The sequence below is a fragment of the Andrographis paniculata genome, unplaced genomic scaffold (assembly GCF_009805555.1).
Source record: "Andrographis paniculata isolate CXL003 unplaced genomic scaffold, ASM980555v1 Contig45END, whole genome shotgun sequence".
Lineage (NCBI taxonomy): Eukaryota > Viridiplantae > Streptophyta > Magnoliopsida > Lamiales > Acanthaceae > Andrographis > Andrographis paniculata.
The window spans coordinates 1,509,214-1,534,164 of record NW_026137579.1 but is presented as its reverse complement, the minus strand read 5'-3'; the positions used below and the strand labels follow the sequence as shown (position 1 = coordinate 1,534,164).

Below are 24,951 nucleotides of genomic sequence, written 5' to 3'. Positions count from 1 at the left end.
ATATATATTACGAGTGTGTATAATTATCATATTGTTTATGGCCTGACATTTTTTTCTTTGTATCCTTTAAAGCAACCCATTCCATCAAAAATACAAAAAGTCAAAGCACAACAAAACAGACAACTTTTTGAAAAAGAAAATGAAAATGAAAAGGAAAAGGTGGTACATATTCATATACATATATGTATGTATACAGATATATTGTTTTCAACAAGTTTTGTGTGTGGTTGGCTTTGTAAGTTTACTCATAAATTTGTCGGCAGATATTATTAGACATAACAAATAGACGATGAAATTACAGTAAGAATTATGGGTCAAGATATATATATTCTCACTGACAACTCTGACTTTGGATGAATCTTTATATATATGTATGTATGTATTTGAAGTGGTACATTTATTCAACAAATTAAATAAATGCATCATTCCTATGTCGGAGGTATGCGGTACATAACAAATTTCAAAGTGTCATTTCGATATGCACAGTCAAAAAGTAAGATGTCATTTTCTTTCTCTTCACCAACCCAAATTTAGGTGGTCCAATTCTATCTCCTCTATATATTGTCACATCACATCCCAATATCATATCCAAAGAAAAACCCATGTGGGCTTCTATGGCTGATTGAACGAAATTCAAACTTTAATTCCGACAAGAGGAGATTTCAAGATGACATTTTTGTGACAAGTGTTAAAAGATTGGGTCCTGTCACATTTATATCATTGATGATGAGGGATATATTATTGTATTATTATACTATTTAAATTTATTATTCTCACGCCATATATATATATATATATAAAATGACAAAAAGAATGGAATAAATCAACATTGATCTCCAATTTCCCAATTCCCTTTAATAAAATTCTTCACTATTGATTTCAAACCATCAAGATTATCATACATATATATATATAGAACCAAATGGGAGTGTGCAGTTTGCTGAAGAATAATTCTCATATTGATATAACATAATTAAATTAACTGGGTCAGCCCATACTTTAAATCAGATTGCAAGTTCTTGATTAAGGGATTTTTGCAGGAATGAATGAATATTACTTGGCACCGCATTATGGCTCCTGTGCTACATCGGTGACGGATGGCGACAACAGTTGTTAGAACCTGAAACTTGGATCGACGTCCATTGCCCATGCAAATTTTGCCAGAAGAGACTTGTTGAATATCTGTGTAAATGGATAATCGTCGCATGATAGAGCTCTTAAGTAGACAGATTTTCATCGACAAAGACAAGAATAGTTTACCTTTTCAATGGGAACTTCGTGGCGCTTGCACCATGCGACTGTGATCCTAGGATCGAGGTAGTTGATCTTCGACGTGCCCAATGCCACAGTTTTTAAATCTTCTTTCGTCTCCTTGTCTCGTTCCATTTTTTCAATCCTGGCTGTGGTTTGAGATATCTTTTTCTCCAATCTGAATGGCATTGTTAGCACCTCACACATGGCGATAAGACTGGCTAACGTGATGAAAATAGAGTGTTTTACTTACGCATCAGGATTCAAATTCTTCTTCGGCTTCCCATCAGCACTCTTCAATGGGGGTTTACCTTTCTTTGCTCTTCCCAAATCCGTCTGCAGTTCTTTCAGGACACCCTACAAGAAGTTTAATAACAGTAAGAATAATGAAAGTCCATACAAAAGACATCGCCGGACAAGAAAAAGGAAAGACCAAAATCGATCGGCTAATGTGTCATTGACGGAGTACATTATAATCATAGAAACAATGCTATGTGGTTTGAAGTCGTGTTTCTAAACCAGATAGGAAAGACTCAACTAAAACAAGTAAACTCCTTCGGAAGTAGAATAATGAATACCGAGGCACTTTTCACTATAGCAAATATTTTTTTTTTACCTTTAGTTCTTCTATCTTTTCATTTAAGCGTGACATCTGAGCACTGTGAGACTTTGAGACAGTTCGTTGATGGTTACAGATGATTGCAACCTAAGGAACATAATAACAAAGTTAATTAAAGATATTCAAGTAGTTTGTGAAACTTAAAATTTTAGACATCAACAGGCTTTTACCTCCTTGTTTGCATGTTGATAAACTACTACTTTCTCGGCAACATCTCCACCCTTCGTCTCCCTGCTCAACTGTCGCAGGAAATAAAAAATGTGTCAATGGGATTACAGGCTGACAAAATATTCTATGTGGAGAACCCAATATTGGAAATTTCAAATAGCCTACTGCTGTGATTTATCCACACCAAACACAATTCCAATAAGAAAAGAGTAAGCTAGCACAATCGGACCTGCCTCGATTTAATTAACACCACAGTAATAGCTCACACATCCCTCCAGGTATAATATCAAAATATATTTCTATTGGGAAGATGAAACACATATCTCAAGGCAGAGAGTTTTTTAGTTACACATCTTACCATGTCATCCAATGTAATTGATGCATTGTATGTACGGAAGACTTTGGCTGTGAGACCAGGCATCAGTTCTTTTAAATGAGAATTTAATCTGCTCGTATCAAGTCTGTCAAACAAGTCATCGCTACCTTTTTTACCTGGAAGTTAAACAATCTATGTTTATAAGCAAGAGACGACAAATTACATATAACACATGCACTTCTACATTAGACTATAACTCACCACTTCGGAACTGCTGGATAGCCTTGAACACAGCAGTCTCAACCTCAACATCATTCTGATACCTTATAGAATCTTTACCAAGGAAATCAAACTGAAAAATGTAGAGAAATATCATGCAAAACTTCAAACACAAGTATAAGGAGGTGTTGCACTAAAATAACCCCACTTACAGAACTCGGCTTTCTGGAGTAGAGGAGATGAATATGAAATAGTAATAATAAAATCACTGGACCTTCAAGATATTTGGAGGCACTGGTTCAACATTTTCAACTTTTAATGTGCAGCAACCAACTGTATCAGCTTCATCATCATCCTGCAAAACAATAAAGACTTTAGACATGATGCAGAAATCTTCATGCATTTGCAATGATATCAATCACCTAAATTCATTGGCTTACGGATACATTAAAAAATCAGAGAACTAAATGAAGGACATTATTCCATGCTCAATGAATTGCAAATACCTTCTCATTGCCTGCCCTAAGAGCTAGTTTGTCAATCAGATAGGTTGCGACTGCTATCTGCTTTTTCCCAGGATCTTTACTCGTGAAATCTTTGGTATAAGCTGCTCGTATACCTTGAATATAGTCCTTTATATAGATATTAAATAATCAGTCCATTAACCCTCCATGCAAGTATAGATGAGAAGTAAGGTTTCTAATGATCTGTTCTATTTCAGAAACCTTTAAGAGCCTGGCTTTCTCATATTTCTCTTTGTCACTCTGTCCTTTCAAGGTACTGCTTGCTGCCAGGAACACATATTTGAACTCCTTTGGATTAATGGGATCATTCCAATATGCCAACCATGTTACTGTATTGTCATGCCTCACTTCTTTCCAGCTGCCAAATATTAAGTTCGGAGGGGTTATTTTCTCCTCAGTTTGCATCGAGGAAAATACAGACTAGTTCTTGGTTTACAATTCAAGTAATAATAATAAGATTTTTCTGGCTGACAGAAAGCATTAAGGCATGCAGCAACCTGTCGCCAGGGATAGGACACTCGGGGACTGGAGCATCCTTTCCAATATTTAAAGTGATATCACATGGACGAATTCGCTTTTTCAGCTTCCCCATCTGGTGACAATTAACAATTTCCATCAATAGAAAAACAACTCCCCCTTGATTTGGAGGTTGAAGAGAAATGAAACCATCATAATCATTATATATCTACACCATACAGAATCTTAAATCACCTTTGGGTGTTCACCCCGGCCACGAAACAACCCAGGTGGCTCAACTCTGAAGTTACCAACCTGTGAAGTTATTTGAATCAGCTATCAGCAATATGTATTCTGTGAATAAAATGTCAACTGACACAAGGAGTTGATTAAACAAAAACTACAGAAACGATATAACTACTGTTATCCCAATCACCAGCTCAACAGTGTCAACCAGGAAGAGCAGCCTCAACAAATGTTTAAGCAACACCATAATATCATGTATTAGCCAGAAAGGAAACTCATAATCCACAAGCATATGGTGACACTAAATCTATGAATGTTCAATAAAATATGCTGACTTAAATATCATTGTCTTTAAAATGTTCTAAAATCAAGCCATAAGCAGTACAAAACAACCTCCACCAGATCAGTAATTTCTTTTTAAGTAACATACATCAAATGATGCAGGAAAACTACACATAAATAAACCTGGATAAAAGCCATACCTTCTCTTTTACACCATTAACAATAGCCCACATATACTTCTCTTCTTGCTTTAGTTTCTCCTCTTTTATTGCTTTCTTCTCCTGCCCAAATAAAATACAACATAGTAAATAATAATGCACCTTCCTAAGGAAGTCTTCATCATGTCAATTGGCAAGAAACCTAATGAAGACCTTCAAGTCTTCAACCACATCTGCACTTATTTTGAATTACAACAGATATCTTTGATTTTGATTGTCAATCAATACTAGCCAAAAGAAGGCTTCATTGGTTTTTGTGATCAATAGGGTTACAAAGCATTGTTAGTAATAATTTTCACCTTGCTTGTGTACGTATGTAGAAAGAGTATCTTCAACTATTCCCTTGTGCAATTATTTACACCGCATAAAGGTTGGTATCAACCTTGCTTGAAGGATAATATTTTATTTCCTTATCTATTTTCCAATGTTTTTTCTTTTTGTGTTTACTTTACCCTTTTTACTCTATTCATATTACTATCTGTAAATCTCTCTAGATAGCAAGTTTTAAGCATTTTTGCTAGAGAGATTAATATGCGCTGAATCATTGTAAAACTAAAACTTGAGCTAAAATGTAAAATTCACATAAATATTACATTATATAATTTTGTGCAATATTTGACAGCTGCACACATAACACCATGTGCCATGGATCCAAAGAGCCTTTGCAACATGATGTCTTGTGCACCCTTAGTCAATATGCTTTATATACTTCAACATGACTAAAAATGACTGAAGCATTCTTTCTTCAGACAGCAGTGGAATATTAATATGAACTTTGTTACAAGCCTTTATGCTCACAAACCAGTTTCACAAAATGATTGTACAAGAACTCTCACGATGTGAATAATTATACCACACAAAACAAACTTCTGAACAAGAAGAGAATTTATAGAATCCAAAATTGCCATTAAATACGAAAACCATTCATAATATACCTCAGAACTCATCTGTTTCTTTTTTTCCTTTTCTCTCTGATGCCATTCATATATCGGAGTGAAATCGCAATTTTCCAAGTCCTGAATAACATGATTCTTTCCCAGTATTTTCCGCCAATCATTCATAAAGTTTTCTTTGAACTTGGGTTTAGTCATATATTCAGTATCAAGCATAACTGCAAACATTGTTGCCACCTGTCTCAATAATGAAAAGAAGTGTTTAAGTTTTCTAAGAACAGTAGAAATCAAGATAAGCCAAGAACTGCTAAACAAAGTACAACAGTAGCAAGCATAGAACATGTGAGTAGCAGAAAAGAGGGAGAGGGAGCGATAAGGATCACCTCTTCCTGTTCTGGTGTTAAATCAACAGGCTTTCCTTTGTAGAGCATCTTTACCCCATGAGGTTTGTATGGAGGGGGAAAAATCACCGCATTGTGAACCAAAGTAGTCCACTTCTGCCCGTCACCAGAACTCGGAGAAACCTTTGATGACTTGCAATACTTTGAATTTTTCATAAATTTCTTCGGTTTCTTATTTATTTTCTTTGATGTTGCAGATACAGATCTTGACATGCTTTTTGCAGATGATGGTTTATTTTCTGACGACAATGTAGATTTCTTCATTCTTTGTGATATAGGGACATGATCCTCATCGTCTTCTTCTTTAATTTCAGATTTAAAGGATGTAGATGATTCAGTAATCTTGGTTTTTTTTACACAAGACTCGCCTTCAGATTTTACAACATCTGCTACTCTCTTCTTCAACATAGTTGAAGGTTTCTTTTCAATCATGGTAGAACCATTTTCACCGCATTTGGCCAATAACGGTTTTCTATCACCAGTATTATGTGGCCTGTTGGTGGATTTTTCAACATAAGATTTACCTTCAAATTTAGATGACAAGGGTAAGTCATCATCAGGCTCTTCAACTTTGGGGGCCTTGGCCTTTGGATTCAACTTCGAAGTATTTGGTCCTCTGCTGACATTGTTAGAGTTGACCTTTGACAGGCCAGCCTTGAGCCTAGCACCAAGGGGCCTATTATCTTCAGAATCTTCTGAATCCATATTTGGTTCATCAGTGGCTTCATCCAATGGCTTCTCATCTTTAAACTGGTGCCTACAAGAGTTGGACGGATCTGTTGCTGAAGTTGAAGGCCTTGAATTCACCTCAGAAGACTTAACTGATAATGACTTGGCTGAATTATATGATTTTGGGGTAGCCAAAGAAGATTTAACTGGTTGTGCCTTGTTGGAAGAGACTATCTTACTGTGAGGAGCTACAGAACTTTGACCATTTTGAGATCGTCCATCAGATGTTGACCTCCCTAATAATTTCTTTGTGTCCGAAATGGATTGGCTTCTTTTTGCCGAAGCATTATTCCTTCTAAAAACTAAGGGTTCATTATCCTCATCCGTATCATCCATCAACTTTGATTTATCATATGCATTGACAGACATCAGTGGTGTACCTATGCATAACATATCAGCAGTAACCATAAGGAAGTTGAAAGTGGGAATAAATGTTTTTACTAACATAAGGAAGTTGCACTGAAGTTTTTCAGAAATTAAATATATTACTATTTGCTTTCTACTATTGAAAGTAACCAAACTTTACCATCCTAAGTTGGAACTTGGAAGCATGTAATTTCACTAGAAAGCAAACAGACAAATGACAAGAGCCCCTTGATGTGAAAAATTACTGGATTTGTTTGATGCTTTTGCAGAGATACTAATTATCTTTACACAATAAGGTACTATTATTACATACGGATTCTAACAAACAAAACTCCCAAACAAGAACATATGTATATATACATACAATCCAAAAAACCACTGATTACTCCGATACCTTATCACTAAATTTAATCAACAAATAACCTTTATACTTAAAACACAAAACAATCAATCATGAATATATATAAAACATTTTTGCACCATCAATAACTTGTTAACTTTGTATAAATGTGAATGAGTGAATGCACCTACTTTTTCAAACAATACGTAATTTTCCTATCTAAAACATTTATTAATATGGACTAAAAACATAAGCATTATCATCCACTGGTTTAGATATTTGATCAAAATTCAAAACATAATCAAAATAGTTCAATAAATAAATACTTGTGTGCGTGTAATTGTACATGTACTAGACACACTCCAGAGTGATGCATATCAATATCATATCTATCCAAAACTATCATGTACTGTAACATGGACATCACATTTTTGGTACCCTGAGGACACCTTACTGTAAAGCCTCAATCTACATGTAACATTTATATTCAAGATAACCCACTTGAGGGTACACATTCAGTTCAGGGAGATAATGTAATCTACAAATAATAATGAATTATGATTCATCAGGAACCGACACCTCGAAACCAGTTCTACTCGTGATAATAAATGCAAAAATCTAATAATGCACAACACGTGTCAATGCAATAGAGTCATCACGGATAAATACCTGAGATCTTAAAAGAATATGCAGATTAAAGGGAGAAAATCAAATCCCAGTTCTCCCTAGATAAAACCAAGACATTAACTACTCATGACGCTAGCACACACGCCCAACACCCAACACCCAACCTACCATTCGGTGGGTTCAAAAACATGATTTTGTCAATAGTCTTGATCCTTTTTATATATGGACATCTAACTTATATCATTTATCCAGATGAAGCTTGGAATCATGACAGATGGGAATCCAAAAACTGACAGACGCCATATTAAAATTTCTAAGAAGGGAAACAAGAATTATGCATTTGATGATCATAAACCTGGCTCAGCATTCTTAACAATGCCGCAAGTAAATTCCATAGACCAGTTTTTCTCGAACTCATCCACCCGTGCATTTCCAAATTGATTCAATTTCATGTATGAGTTTTACAACATACCTATTATCCACCTAAATAACTTATTTCCAAAATCACGGACCACACGCCTCATCAATCATCAATGCAATACTAACACTAAGACCAACATTTACACAGCTAAAATACCAAACCTTTATACACAAAGCACTACATGCACGCGACGCAAAAACAACAGATGAAATTCAAGTTGAACCATTTCAACATTATTCAAGAAAACGACGAAACGGCCATTCAAACCCAAACATCACAACCAACAATCTATCACCTCATTCCAACGCGGAGTTGAAACAATCAAATTAATCAAGAAGCAACAAAACTAAATCAACGAACTAAAACCTCTACCAAAACACGCACCTCAACTCAAAAATCAATGAAGATTCCACTTTCTCCGCTTCTTTCCCCTACCTCCACTAGCTCCGTTGCCAAGCCTTCAACAGGATTCAGATTCTATCAGAGGAAGAACTATCTGTCGAGTCACAGCACTCCCCAAACAAATTGACACCGAATGCGCCGCGTGCGACGGCGGCGGCCAGCAGCGGTGGCCAGCGAGAGGGCGGAAATGAGGGTACGGAATTGAGAAGATGGATGCGCTTACACAGACCTCTTACCAAATAATTTCCCACTTTTGTTTAATTTCGATTCGGGCCGAACCCAGTGGGCCACCTGACCCGACCCGATCCTAAATAACTGTCGTCAACATTTTATCCTTCTTTCCGGAAGGATAGCTTTATTCGGACCACATATATTCGTGTCAACCCAATTTTACAAAATGTATTTTTATTGCCATAAAAATTCTTTTTCTGTTATTATCAACTCGTCAAAATTAATTAAGTTAACTAAATAATATACATCAATAAACATATCCTTAGAAGATTATGTGAGATTGTATTATATTTATACGTATATTTTGTTTGTAACCATCAATAAATAATAATAATAATAATAACAAATTTCACGTTAAAAGTCCAATAAGATATTAGTCAATAAGTTGTAAGGCCCAAAGTCCAACAAGAAGATAGATAAATAGACTTAGCCCATTAAAAATATTTGGTCTAAAATCTGAAATAGACTTAGCCAATTATGTTTTAAATTTTATTTCAATAAACATAAATAAATCTGTGGTTTTGTTTGGTTTTAAATAGACTTAATATATTGTATAATATTTTGTGAAAAAAAAAAAAACACTCTCTGCTCATCTAAGCTTATAATAATTTGATTGGGCAAAATTTTTTAATAAAAACAAGATTATTGATTTGAGATATTGATAAGGTGAATATCAGTGTATTCAATATAAATTGTTAAAACATATGAAATATATGACTAACTTAATAACGAAAGTTTTATAAGGAGACTGAACAGATTACTATGAGGGAAAAGATTTTTTTCTAAGGAGATTCAATTTGAAAAATTTTTTGTTTTATAATAAAAAATACAAAAAATCGAAGGAGACTAATGTATATGCACCATGTTTATTAAATCATCACTAAGATCAGGTTAATCTTATATGTAAACCAATAAATATATTGGACATGAACATAAAACACATTCATTCAGTAACATATTAACATATAAACAAAAATTGAATATAAAATCTTTTCGGTAGTAGACTTGTAATCATAAAAATATAAAAAATTTCCATGTTATCCAAAAAATAAAAATAAAAAATCTATTATTCAACCAGGATACCTATAAATATTTGTTCACTTAATTTTAATTTCCTTTTATTTTTATTTTACATTAAAATACTCTTTCCTTCGAATAAATTAAAGATTATAATCTCATATCCAAAATCAAAACAAAAAAGTAAAATCAAAATTCAAAAAAATAATCCTTAATTGTATGTAAAAATATATATCAATGTGTCTTTCTAGATTCTGAGTGATTAAATTATTTGCATCGTAATTTGTGAATCAAATCTAAGCACTAGTTTAAATATGAATAAATTAATCATTTTAGTCAAAATTGCTTAGAAATTACATTAAGGTCAAACCGGCCTACCTCTAAATATATAAATGTGAATAATATATTATTATTTGAGTTTTTTATACTATTAATCGAACATTAATTTTTTCAATAAAAATTATATTAAATATATTTTTATCTCACACAACGTCAAATAAAAAATATTCAACTTTTACAAATTTTAAATTTTGTAAAAATTTATTATCTAAACAAACAATAAATTTTTAAGTTGTTTATTAACCTCCAAATTTAAACTTTAATATATATGAATCAATGGTCAACTCATGGGTTAAAGAGCCCCTTATAAAATGTACCTATATATGTTTCGAAAAGGGTAAATAAATAAACGGCTATTCTCAAAATTAAAATAAAAAAGGAAATATATATGTGTTGATGCAATTTTTCAACAATAAAAAGTAAAATTGAAAAATAGAGATTATCTTCGAATTTGATAAAATAAATGTATTAGGGAATCTCTAGGTACTGCAGGATACACAGACAAACTAAGAAAATAAACAAAAAACTCAGATTGAAAAGTAAAATGGTGATCCTCAAAAGCAATTCTCTTGAATTTGATGTCGATTGAAGATCATTTTTCAGAACAGACCCGAATCCTTAAATAACCCCTTAAAGAAACGGTTTAAACCGTCATCTGGTCGGTTACAGCAACCGCTGTGAACCGCCCACCAGGTCCTACTCTGTCGACACGTGTGTTAACCGACTCACCAACCGCGCCAATTACAGCACTCAGCTGACTCGGCCGACAACCTCTGAAAACCTCACCGCCTTAAATGGACGGCTGGTCCGACCGGCTATTCAGCCGCCCAAAATAACCCCTGACTCTTTAGACGGACTGCAGGCCAACCGACTAATCCAGATACTAACTGGTCGCTAGACCAAACGACTCATTGGTCACCCAATCAAGCAACCACCATCTGGTCCCATCAATCGGCTGAACAACCATTCGTCCAGACGACTCATTGGTCGCCCAATCAAGCGACCACCATATGGTCCCTTCAATCGGCTGAACAGCCATTCGTCCAGACGATTCATTGGTCGCCCAATCAAGCGACCAACTGACCGCCCTTTCAAGTGACTGAACTACTGTTTGACCAAGTGGCTGGCAAATCGATCAGGCGATTAACAGGTCGCTTAATTAAGCGCCCAACCAACAGACTCTTCATTCGTCCGACCAATTAACAGACTTTTGACCGACCTCCATATCGATCCTCTCTTCGCCCGACTTCATCTTGCCCTACCTATATGCTGTTCGACCTGGATGCATATCATTTCCTTCATCCATCATCTCCTTGCCCGACTTTATTTCGCCCGACCTATATGCCGTCCGACCTGGATGCCTATTATTTCTTCCATGTCTCATCTTATCATGTCCGACCTCCGTGTCCGACCTTATCATGTCCGACCTCAGAGCCCGACCTTATCATGTCCGACCTCCGTGCCCGACCTTATCATGTCCGATCGCCATGCCCGACTTTATCTTGTCCGACCTCCGTATCTGTCGAATCATCCTTCTTTGTCTGACCTTATCCTGTCCGACCTCCGTGTCTCCGATACTTCATCTTCGCCCGACTTTTGGATAGTTTAGCTTATATTCAGACCATCCAGAATCCATTATTATTATTATTATTATTATTATTATTATTATTATTATTATTATTATTATTGTACGTAACAATATGTAAGATGAAATAAATAAAAAGAATAGAGTATTAGTAAGATGAAATATATATATGTATACATACAGGAAATTGGTTTCAATAAAAAAAATATATTATTGTTTAATTTCATTTTTTTTAAAATAAAAAAATCACATCAAAATACCCAAAACTCAAATAAAAATATCAAACTAAAACTAAATCCAAACATATCCTATTTTTAATTTCAATAGTAATTTGTATGTGATGTCGTGTAAAAAAACAATACAGTAGGAGTATATTTTTCTAAAGAACAATTTTTTTTTATAATAATAATAAATAAAAAAAAAAAAGAGCCAAAAAGGTAATGATCGATATTTTCTAACAAGAACAAACATATAATTTAAATGACAAAAACTAGAGAAAAAAACAAAAGAAAAAAAAAATGTATTATCGGTAAAATAATTAGTATACTGTTGTCCCATCTACATATTCATGATTCTTCCACAGGCTGTCCAAAAATAAAAATAAAAACAAGATCAATTATAAATTAATTAATGGGGAAAATGTTAGAGATATTTGATTATAATGGCTTGTGTGTAAAATATATATATATATATATATATATTGTTAGGTAAAGGTATGCATGCCCCAACCCTAGATATTATTTGTCCTCATTTAATATCGTTGTTGTAATGTCCCAACCACCAATTGAGTGTATATATATATAATTCACATACATACAATTATACAATAATAAATTAAAATTACAATACAAAAAATAAAAGTTGTAATGTGAATGACCATTCCTGATTCATTCGTATATTCGTCTTTTTATATTATAATGAGGCCAAATTCAGTAATGTTCAACCCCAAAATTTGGTCATTAATTACATAGTACTCTCCCTCTCATGCAAATGTGTGCTCATTTGACCGGACATGAGCTTTAATAAAAATGAGTAATAATGATTACTTTTTTTCTTTTATAGTAAAAAAATTGTACAAAAATATAATAATTTTTTACTTAAAAAAATAACAAGAATATTTTTCAATGAACATAGATTTGGACGACGGAGGAGTAGTATTTATTATAAATGGATGTATTATATATGAGTATATATATATAGTTTATGAATTATGTCTGAATGCAGATACTTATATAATTTGATATATGAAGTTCTAACAACCCAACCTCGAATGTCTATCAACTTGTTGCCTAGCTTTTGACCTAAGTTTTTAAATTTTTGTGTAGAATAATTATTATTAATACTGAGTTTTTTAGGTTTCATTTCTTTGGGGATTTTGGATATTTATTATTTTTTTTTTTACAAAAGTATCAAATTAATTAAGTATTTTTAATAAATTTTATATTATAATATAAATTAATTTTACATTCAAAATATTAAATTAATATTTATTTATGTCACATTAAATAATTATTTCCATATAAAATTTTAGTATTATTTAAAACTCGAACATTAAAACTCAAACTCCAACAAGCACACCTCAGCTTCTAAAAAACTTTGAAAATAATAAATAGTTGGATATTTCATATGATATATTTATAAGAAAAAAATAAATTTTAATGCGACTTTTTTTAAATAATAATAATAATAAAATTAATGTTGATAACAATAAAATTAATGTTGATAATAATATCAAAACTTATATATAAACATTACTCTTATTTTGTGATGATCACAAAATGTAAAGAGCTCTAGATTTATTTTTTTTTTCTAAAAAAAAAATGTTCTCCCGTAATTTAAATGTGTTTAAATGATTGGGTACAAATTTAAATAAAAGTTAGTAACAATAATTATTTTTTCTTTTTTAAAGTAAAAAATACCAAAAAAAAAAATGATAATATTTTTTATAGTCATCGAAACTTATTTTCATTTTTATTTTTTTTGTAATCCAAATTTATACTCGTATTTTTTTTAGTAAAAAAATACTACAACTTTTTCTACTTTTTTTTTACCATAAAAATAATATTTCTATTTTTACCAACTTTTTTTAAAATTCGTGTATGATCAAATTGACATAAGTTTACAGAACGGGGTGAGTAATATAAATTTAGATGACAAATGAAGTAAAAATAAAAAAATAAAAAAAGATACTTATTTGATATTCTGTCTTAACTGAAAATACTATTTATACAACTTTTGTCAGCACTAATTTTTTTTTTCTATTACCAAAATATCTCTTTAATTTCTATATCAGGAAAAATCATTTTTTAGCAAAACTTTTTTGTCTCTAAATTTATTTTTTTCCGTTATTAATGACATTAGAGACGAAATTATGAATGAAATTACGTTAGTTACGTCAACTTTAGGGACGGAATTCCGTTACAAATATAATATTTTTTTGTAGTGTATAAGCATATTGTTATGCATACAATTAATTTAATAAAAAAAAATTACAGAGGATGAAAAGATTAAGTAAATAAACCAAAAGCCTAGATGATATTTTCTTAACAAATTAAAACTATTAGTAACTATTTAGATTTGGTGGTTGAGATTGCATTACATGTTAATTTATATTATGAAGGAATTAATAGGAGAACCTGTTACTAATTAAACTAGTTTATTTGCTTACCCGGAATTATAATTTAATTTATTCTAATTATCCATTTAAATAAAATTAGTGTGTATAATTTATAAAAACTAGTGTGGGTTCCATCACTTCATATTATTGTGATTAATTTGTTAGGTGCTGCTGTTGATGATAATTATAATGATTTTATTTTGATTGTTTAAACTAATGGGGTATAATATAATAATCTGTGTATTATTTAATATATATATCATATAGTAAATCAAATAAATACAAAGTTGACAATCTAATAATAAAAAACAATGAATGCAATAATTATATTTATGGACTGCCAGTGTTATATGCACACGCCTTATTTATCATTGCTACTTAAGTCTTTTCACAAAAGTAAAATTAATTGACTGTGCAATCATCACTGCCTATATTCACCCAAAATTTATTTATTTATTTATTTATTATTATTACCATTATTAAAGAGATAATTGTGAGTTGGATTTTGATTTTGCAAAAAGTAAGAATTTGAATTAAAATAATTATTGAATTTGATATTGTAACTGGAAGTGACATTAGTACATTTTGTTTTCGCCGATTATTCTCAAATAATATTAAAAACTACTTTATTTGGGTAACATCAGAATTGCCTTGGCGTTTAGTTTAAATATATTTTTATTATTTTAGATTATTTTTAGAATAAAAAAATTAAATATTACATTTTTTATAAATAAATAATAAAATATTATAATTAAAAATTTAAATGAAGAGAGTCCTAACTATTCATTATATGTCTAATTTAAATTTATTTATGTTTTTGTTTTTAGTATAAAAAATATTATTTTTTTCTTTTTTACTATGAAACAAAACTTTTTTATTTTTATATAGTTTTTTTTAAAACTCGTGCCCGATCAAATAAATATAAATTTACATGACGAAAAGAGTGATTTATAATATACTAATAAAATGAGATTTATATATTCCCTCCGTCCTATAACAAATTATGCATTTTTTTCATTTTAGTCTGTCCCATAACAAAATATTCAATTTTTTTTTTTTTTAGTAATTGTATTATCTACGTAACATTACAAATACCCTTACAAATTACAATTTCATGAATTCGCGTAATCCCAAGAAAAAGAAGCATGTCCAACAGTTTTGGAAGTACACTTTTCTAACAGGCAATTAAAAATGATTTAAAAACTCTCAAAGTATTTATTGTGAAAAAAGGTTGAACTGCATAAATATAAAGGCTAAAAAGGCAAAATTTTATTTTTAGCCTCATTATAGATTAATTGGTATAAAATTACTCTCATTATATATATATCTACTCTACTATTTTTTTTAATCTATTAATCTCGTATATAATTGATTTATAATAAACAATTTAATTATTTGAATTTTAAAAAATTATATGAGTGAATTAATAAAGTAAATTTCTTTTTAGATATATTAACGGTGTAAATGGTGATAACATAAGTACATGTAAATAAATAAAATAACGAAAAGATATAAAAATAATAAAAATGTAAAAGTCATTTGCTATTTTTTGTGGATAAGAAAAAAACAGAATATATTTTGTGCAGGAGTAATAAATTTATCATTATTTATTATTATTATTTAATAAATTTTTGATAATATTTTTATTTTGTATTAAAATATTATTATTTTTTAATTTTCATGGCTAAATATGGTGACATAATAATAATAATAATAATAATAATAATAATAATAATAATACTCCATCTGTTTCATAAGTAAATATTTATTTGTTTTTTGCACGTAGTTTTAAAATATTAGTATTATATTGAGATATAGTAGAAATAAAATAGAAATGACTAAAATAACTTTATTAGTACGTGTGATATAAAGATAATGACATTTATGTAATATATTGTAAGTTGTAAGGATATTTGTAATGTTAATTAGATAGTACAATTACTTAAAAAAAAAAAAAACAGAGAATGAATACTTTGCTATGTAATATACTAAAATAAAAAAATTGAATACTTTGTTATTACGATAAAAGTAACTTATTTTTAAAGAGACGCATTTGACGCATGTATGCTTCCTTATTATAGCAGTCATATTAATAAATTTCGTTAAAATTATAGCATAATAATTAAATTTTAATGAATTTATTCTAAACAAGACTAATTTTACAAAAATAAATAAATAATATAATGGGAATAATTTTACAATAAAAATTATATTCCATTCGTTCCATTGAAAAGTTACCAATTTCTATTTTCGTTAGTTCTAAAACAAGGTTACTATTTTATAATTTAGTGATTGTACTACGTAACATAATAAATATTTTTTCAATTTACAATATATTATACAAATGTCATTACTTTTATATTACACTATACTAATAATAAGTATATTTTTATCATTTTCACTATAGTCTAATATAATACTCATATTAAAAAACTTACTTCCAAAAAACAAATGTCACACTTCCAACCAATGGGATATGGAGGGGTACTATTATTGTCTATTACTCCTACATTAAATTCCTTTTTTTCTGAAAAGCCTGAATCATGAAGGTTTCCTTTAAATCCTTTTTGTATCATGATGAATAAAAAGGGTAAAATGGGTCGCACTTTACCAAACAAACAGTATTTGATGAACAACTACTATTTATTTACCACAAATTATTGAAGGTAAGCTGCCTGCTGCATCTTGCATGCATGTCCCAGCTGTCACTATTAATCTGCAGTATCTGTCTACAGAAAAAAAATCACATACATACATATATATATATATATACATACATGTGTGTGATGAGACATTCACCCATCAAGACTATTCCACATTATTGAAATAAAAAAAAAAAAAAAATTGATAATAACAATAATTATTATTATTCACTTCCTACAATATTCTCTATCAAAAATTTCCTTAGGATATTCCCTTTCATAATTAATTACCTATTTCTTTCATACTTGCTACACAGACAGCCATTTTACAATAATATCCTCATATCATGTCGACGCAGCTTTGGAATTGTCTGAAAATTGGGCAATGGGTGTGCCCAAAAGGGAAATTAAAGGTGAATTTTGTTTCTGTTCAATTTGTGGTGGGCAGGGGCAGGGGCAGGGGCAGGGGCAGGGGCAGGGGTGGGTTTGCAATATAATTTTGTTTGTGCACACAAAACATATGGGATTTGATTTGGGAAGGACCAAATTAAAGTGAGGAGATGGAATTGGGTTCTGAGAGAATTATTAATTATTTAATTATTCATGGTTTAGGACAAGATGTGTATTATTATGGGAAAGGACTAATGGAAAAACTAGTTGTAGTAAGAAGACAGACGAGGAAAGCATCTCAAGTACAAAATTGGTGGATTGCTGCTGTTACTATGAATTAAAACTCGATCGATGCAGACATATATATATATATATATATATAATTGGGAACAGAAGTGATCGATTTGAATGGCTTTTTCAAATGAGAGAAGACAGCTGTAGTGTACAACTGAAAGAAATTTACTTCTTCTTACAGTGGTGAAAAATAAGCACAAAAAAAAAGGAAACAAGAAGCGCAATGGAAAGATTGACATATAAAATGGTCAAAACTCATCACCAAAAGTTGTTTTTTTTCAAAAAAAAAAAAAAATGAAAACGAAAATGTAAAAAAGTAAAAAAAACAAACACACACCGGCATTGCCATGGAAGGTAAGGTCAAACTATTGATGCCTTTCACAATATTCCTTCGAAAGCGGCAGCCGACGACAGCATATCCTCCAAGAAAAGTCCACAATCTTGCAAACTGTCCAAATGATTGTAATTATAATTGTAATTGTAATTATAATTATAATTGTAATTGTAATACTCCCATCCGACGTCGGCGAATACGAACTCCTCTCTTGTCGGCTCGATCGACTCGTAGCTGGTGCCCAGGCTCGGAAGCTCCACGATCTCGCCGAGCTCGTCCGGCGCCGTCGTCGTGGAGGCGTCTTCCGACGAGGAGGTGGTAGTGGTGGTGGCGGTGGTTGTGGTGGTGGCGAGGGATGAGGAGGAGGAGGAGGAGGTGAGAGTCGCCGGAGAGCGGCGGTTGAGGTGGTCCATGTGGGCGGCTTTGGTGGCGGCAGCCTGGACGTCACGTGGGGAGCACGTGACGGGTCGGGGGAGGAGGTCCGTTAATTCGGGGAAGTTGAGGATGGCGGAGCTACCCTTGATGGCTAGGGCGGCGACGTCGTGCGCACGTGCCGCCATCTCCGGGTTGTCGAAGGTTCCCAGCCAGATCCGGGACTTCTTCCGGGGCTCCCGGATCTCGGAAACCCACTTCCCCCACGCCCGCATTCGTACTCCTCTGTACACCGAATGCTTTCCATTGTTAGTATTATTGCTGTTATTACTGCTGCTGCTGCTGCTGTTATCGCTACCTCTGCTTCTCTTCTTCACATTCCCGTCGGAGGAACACTCGTCGCCGCCGTCCCTCCGCCGCTTCTGCCGCTTCGTCTCCGGCGCCGATTTGCCGCTGACCTCCGGCTCGGAGTTCGCCCACTCAGGCTCGAGCTCAGCCTCCGCCATAGCTAGACACAGTCAAAACCTTAATTAAAGTAAGAGGATTCGAACTGACTGACGAACTGACGAAATGTAAATGATGAAGATGATGATGACCGAATTGGGGAAGACGATGGGGTGATCGATTTGCAATAATTCGTATGATTAAGTGGTAGTGTTGAAGTTCTATTTATATGTGTCTTCTTTTGTTCTTTAGTGTGTCTGTATCTCTCTCACACAGAGTGAGTATCAGTGTATGCAATTATACTATTATACATACACATTAATGTATGTATACATGACGTGGCATATGTGTGTCTATTGTGTGTATGTATATATGTGAAGAAGATGGGTGGAAGGAAGGAGTGCGGCAATATAATTCTTCATAATTCCAATTTATTTCGAAATATAAATATATATATATATATATATTATATGGTGTTGAATATAAGAGTAGACAGACAAAAGAGGAAGGGACCCGGCTACCGACCGAGGGTTTGAACACCCACTATTTATTAATTACACTGTACACAAAAATTTTAAATTTATATAAATTGCATGTATACGTATTGCGTAGCTATACGTTCTTTATACGTATAATGTACGTATTGAAAAATTGGTATAGCATATAGGACAAGATGGAACTTAGGGTTGACAGTAATTGTAGATTAAGATCCTAATTGAGGCAGACAATTAATTAGGTCTACTTAATTAAACCTACGACTTATGAATTATTGTCGCCGCGCAGAGGCAAACCCAGCCGATTTTTAGGCACCTAAGACAACTTTAATTTCACAGCTTAATTATATTAATTAATTAAAATTTAAAATCACTCTCATTATATTAAAATTTCTTCCTCTGAAGTTCAACTAAGCAGTCTTTTATTTTTATTTTTTAGATGGCTTAGGTAGATAATTCTACTGTTGGACTATATATATTAGGGGTCCAGCTGAATTTAATATGTACCACTAATTTATAGATTTTAATTAGAGCAGAAGGCTTCATTATTTGAATTCACATAAAATTTAATAATAGAAAAAAATATAAATAATCCATTTTCTAAAGAAATTAAATTTAAAAATTGAGTTGTGTGATGGGTTTATTGTAAAAATTGATATCTGACCAATCAGGAACAATAAATTGTAAGAATGGTTCATTTTTCTTTATTTAGTACATAGAAGAGTTGATGTCTCCATCTGGATTTATTATTCCATTTTCGAATATTCAACAAGGAACAATGAACCTAAAGTATTCGTCGTTAAAAAGTAACAATATACTGTCCCGTAAGAAATGACCTGATGGTGTAGGAGTTGGACTTGTGACCATGAGGTCATGGATTCAGGTCACCTGCCAACGTAAATGTGACTCTTACAGTCTTTTTTATTTAAAAATATTTATTTTTATTCAATGTACCATTTTAATAATTTTTGTCATTCTTATTTAAAAACATTTATTTTATAGTAATTCATGCATAAATATCAAAATATCTAATTTTTATAAAAAAAAATTTCTTTTTGTACTTACAAAAATAACAATATCAAAATTATTTTTTACATATTTTTATAATTCATTAATAAAATATTTATATTTCATAATCTACTGCGAAAAAAATAAAAAGATACATTTCATTGTTTTATGATTTAAGATTGAAGTCAAATATAATCTATATCAAATGATAAAACACTAAGCTCTATTAGAGTTAAAAGAAGAAATAAAATTTACAAGTATATAGACACATGGAAATGCAGTAGCCATGGTCGCTAGGGCTGATTCTAAATTTCGAAAGATCCAAAGCAAAATAAAAATAAGAAGCCTTAGGTAAATTTGGAGGCGTTAAAACTTAAATAAATTATATATATAATATAAATATATAAATATCTTATAAATATTGGATTATATATATATATATATATATAGTATGAGATCTCAGCATCATATAAAATAATTGTTTTCGTATTATGAAATAAAAAATCCTTTATGATCTACTGTTGTCAACATATATTATTATAGAACAAGTAGAATCATTTAGTTTTTTCCAGCGTGACAGTATATATATATATATATATATATAATCAATCTCTTATTTCATTACAAGTCATGTGGCAGTTTGGTCAGAAATAAAATTCCAATATAAGTAGAGCATTGAGTAAAATATATGATCACAGATTCCATGTATTTAAATGCTATATAAGTATTGTAAAAGTTAAAAGTTTTAAAAGAATCTGGAAGCACAGGACATGCTGATTGATTAAGTAAAATCGACACGAGGGACTTAATTGGGAGATGGCCCTATATAAATAAATAAATGATTTTTTGCTGACCATCGTCTATTTATTTAAAATTAGTTCAATCTCTTTATTGCATTAAATTTTGGGGCCAATTAAAATATACAATAATATTAATACACCACTTCTTCCTAGAAGTTGGAAATTCGCCGTTTTCAATTTACTTGGACACCTGGGCCAAAAACAGTGTATAATTTCGAGCAAATTAAATTTACTGACACAAACTTTTAATGTTTCTAAAATTGGCATTACTAAATATTCAAATTCCAAATATAGGATTGACTTACATTTTGATTTCAATTTGGAGGGAGAATTCAAAATTTCCTCATTAAATTATCCAGACAAATTCATAATTATATATATATATATATATGTGTTGTTACTTACATTTTAAATATACCGTAGGTATTAATTAATGCATGAAACTCAGATTATTTGATGTTTGTAAAAAATTATACTTCCTCCATCCCACATAATTTGTCTCTATTTTTTTATTTTCGTCCGTCCCACATAATCTGTCATTTCTATTTTTGGAAATATAATTATGCACTTTAATCGCATTTTAAATTTTATAATTTTCTTAATTTTAATTAAACTATTTACTTATTTTAATCTTAATCTATAATTATTTTTACTAATATACTTATTAATTATTTACTAATTATACTTTACCTAAATTCCTGTGTCTACAGTAATACACATGGAACGGAGGGAATAATAATCAAGTATTTGACATGATATTTTATAATAATACATATTTAAGAAAAATTAGTGCTAACGAATAGTAAAACAAAATTAATTTATTTTCACCGTAGCCGTAAAATTCATAGGCATCAATATGATCACCACTCTTTTATTATTTCCCATACCGTACACACGAATTCCAAAATTACCCCGATTGATAAAATAAAATAAAATAAAATATTGAAATGAAATATCTGGAAATAATTTGTGGCTGATATAGCGTATCGGGGAGGAACGGAAGGATGACGATGATGGGCCAAGTCCAGGTCCAGGTCCAGGCCCATTGTATTAATTAGGAGTATTAATTAATAGAAGAAGGGCATTTATGGGGTGAGTGCAGTACAATGGAACGTGTGATATTTTGCTGCACAAGATCAAAAAAATTCAGAAAAGACTGGAACGTAATAAATAAATAGATAAATATTATAATAATTGAAGTAAAGGAGAAAAGTAGGGTAACCGTAGGGGAGAGAACTGTAGAGAAATGAAATGAATGATGAAATTAAAAATCCAGCTAATGCCAGTCCAGTTAGTAATATTCATCCATATGAATATGATATATATATATATATTATATAAATGATTTGATATGTATTCCAACATCAGTATATTTAGGGGACCCAACCCCCATCCCATGCCACCTCCCTCTCTTCTCCAACAACCTATTTTGTCGTCTTCTTACACCCCCCTATATACATACAATTTCCTTCCACGTTTCAATTATATATACACACATAAATTAAATACCAAATTATTATGGAAAATAAAAAAGCCCAATTTTGGCATCATACAATAATAATAATAATAATAATAATAATAATAATAATAATAATAATAATAAAGATAATAATTTTTTATAAAAATAATCTGATGATGTGGTTATAGACTCGTGATTATAAGATCAGCATATGTATAAAATAATAATTAATAATAATAAAAGATGGTCTCAAAAAGTAGACGTGTTACTTTTCATGTTAAAAGTTGGTGGGATTTTGATTACGTGAAGAATGGCAAGTACATGCATGTACATGGCTGGCATGTAAAAGCGTGTGTATGTATATATATATATATATAGACACAAAAGTTGGTCATTCATGTATATTATCAATGCAATTCGGTCCACCGTCATGCATATTATATTAATTCAATACAATATAATTTAGATACATACTACTGATATTTTCTATCTTTCGAATAATTATTGATATTAAGACAAGATAAATAAAATAAAATAAGATATAAATTAAATTAACATAATGAATAGTTCACAGAAATTGTTGATAATAATAATAATTATTATTATAATAGTTGATAAGAAAAAAAAGGGAATTAAGAGCAATGCAAAGGTTAATGTGTCGTAGGTGTAAGTATTTATTGCAGGTAAAAAGAGTACGGCCTTTGGATTTAATATTAGTTTGGAAATTAAATATATATATATATATATAAATAAATTTTAGTTAAATTAATTAATAAACACTGAGGAATTGGCGATGAACGTACGTACTCTTCAACTACTTTTTAAGGTTACTCACTGTTTTTCGATCTTGACATATATATATATATATATATATGCATTCTTTCACACTTATTATATTAATAGTAATCATAATAATACTATGGATTTAATTCACTATTTCGATTATAATTAATTTCTTCAAGCTACGTGCAAGTCAAAAAGTCAAAACCTGAGGTTCAATAAAAGTCAGCAAAACCTTATATATAATATATTTTATTTTTTCCTTAGACACGAGCCTCGACAGTTTGACCATACTTCATTAATCATTTCTTTCAGAAGCCAAGAAAGAATTTTGCTATGACAACCTTTATGGGTTTAAAAAAAAAATATATATTTTTTTTTATAAAAAGGGCTGTTACAAATGATAGATGTGAACCAAAGTACATAAATGTCAAATGTTTTCTTCCCATGTATGCATGGGAAACTATTAAACAATTAAATTAGACAAATATATATATATATATATATGTGATAATGTAAAGAAATGCATGCAATAAATAATAATGGCCAGTTTAATTTTCTTGAATTAAATAGCATTATCGAGTAAAATTTTTAAAAACTAAATACAGATGAATCTGGTTTCTTGCAAGGTGTACTTATAATATCTATATTTATATTTACATATATACAATATCCACATATATGATTTTACGAAATATGGTCGTATACATTCCTCCTGCACATGGATAATAATTATAAAATCTAATTAATTATATTATGTAATTGAATTCAATAACGAACAGATAATTTATATACACTATAATATATATATATAGCAATTATATTAGGTGTGGAGATATTATGTATAAAATATCTTCCATGCATTGATTATTCCAAACAACCAATAGCAACTCCAATCAATACTATATATATATATATATTGTTGGAGGAAAAATAAAATTAAAAAAAAAAATCGATTATAATGTGTGAAATTATTTAATTTTGAGGAATAATTTATGAGATTTGACGCTAATTAATAAATAATGAAATTTTGATATCGTCCAAGCATGCACAAACAATTTATTATATATACGTACATTTTTGTTGAATTAGATCCACATATATTTTATTTGGCTGGAAATGTTCCCCAAGAAAAAAGTACATTGTTATTTATTATTGTAGGGAAAGCATCATCATCAATCACATCTGGGATTATTATTTCCATTGAATCATGATATTAGATTTGGTTGCAATCTAATTACCTACGTGCCCAAGCATTAATTTTTGATTTATTTATGTATATATGTATGTGCCCCATATTGATTTTATTAAATGAAGAAAATAAGAAACTTAAATAATAATGTGATTTAAAATGAGTGGGGAAAATGGAGTTTTCATCAGAATAAATAAGTGGGGAGAGGGCTATTAAAGAATTGACAGCTCACATGAGGCAATTTTGTACAAGGATTTGAAACATGTATCATCATCCCATTCCTTTCCCTTGTTGAATGAAAATATATAATGGGAATTCAATTTTATTTTTTTATTTATTGGTTACATGCATTTAACATTTTTAGATCCATCTTCTACAGATATCATATATTTTAGGATAATATAAGAAATATAAGTATTGGAAATCTATACATATATATTAATTCAACATTTATGCATGTATGCGATTTTCATTA

At 30.7% G+C, this 24,951-nt stretch overlaps 2 protein-coding genes across 2 annotated transcripts; both read right to left on the bottom strand.

The window, feature by feature from the left end:
• Positions 1-814: 814 nt before the first annotated feature.
• LOC127251810 (DNA topoisomerase 1 alpha-like) lies at positions 815-8,716 on the bottom strand. The gene is made up of 16 exons (XM_051275685.1): positions 8,461-8,716; positions 5,576-6,702; positions 5,235-5,429; positions 4,282-4,362; positions 3,809-3,868; positions 3,595-3,689; positions 3,299-3,455; positions 3,080-3,205; positions 2,848-2,928; positions 2,616-2,706; positions 2,397-2,530; positions 2,041-2,109; positions 1,868-1,957; positions 1,505-1,608; positions 1,261-1,429; positions 815-1,182 (listed from the first exon to the last, which is right to left on the bottom strand). The coding sequence occupies exons 2-16, from the start codon at positions 6,689-6,691 to the stop codon at positions 1,114-1,116; spliced, it is 2,637 nt and encodes an 878-aa protein (XP_051131642.1). The 5' UTR covers positions 6,692-6,702; positions 8,461-8,716; the 3' UTR covers positions 815-1,113.
• An 8,979-nt stretch (positions 8,717-17,695) lies between these two features.
• LOC127251354 (ethylene-responsive transcription factor TINY-like) lies at positions 17,696-19,048 on the bottom strand. The gene has a single exon (XM_051275013.1). It carries the CDS (start codon positions 18,803-18,805, stop codon positions 17,972-17,974), a length of 834 nt encoding a protein of 277 aa, XP_051130970.1. The 5' UTR covers positions 18,806-19,048; the 3' UTR covers positions 17,696-17,971.
• Positions 19,049-24,951: the final 5,903 nt, after the last annotated feature.

Coding starts and splice junctions, on each gene's coding strand:
- LOC127251810 (XM_051275685.1), bottom strand. CDS start 6,691: ATGTCTGTCAATGCATATGATAAATCAAAGTTGATGGATGATACGGAT. Junction 2,110..2,396: donor CAATTACATTGGATGACATG/GTAAGATGTGTA, acceptor TTCCTGCGACAG/TTGAGCAGGGAGACGAAGGG. Junction 1,609..1,867: donor AAAAGATAGAAGAACTAAAG/GTAAAAAAAAAA, acceptor AACTTCTTGTAG/GGTGTCCTGAAAGAACTGCA.
- LOC127251354 (XM_051275013.1), bottom strand. CDS start 18,805: ATGGCGGAGGCTGAGCTCGAGCCTGAGTGGGCGAACTCCGAGCCGGAG.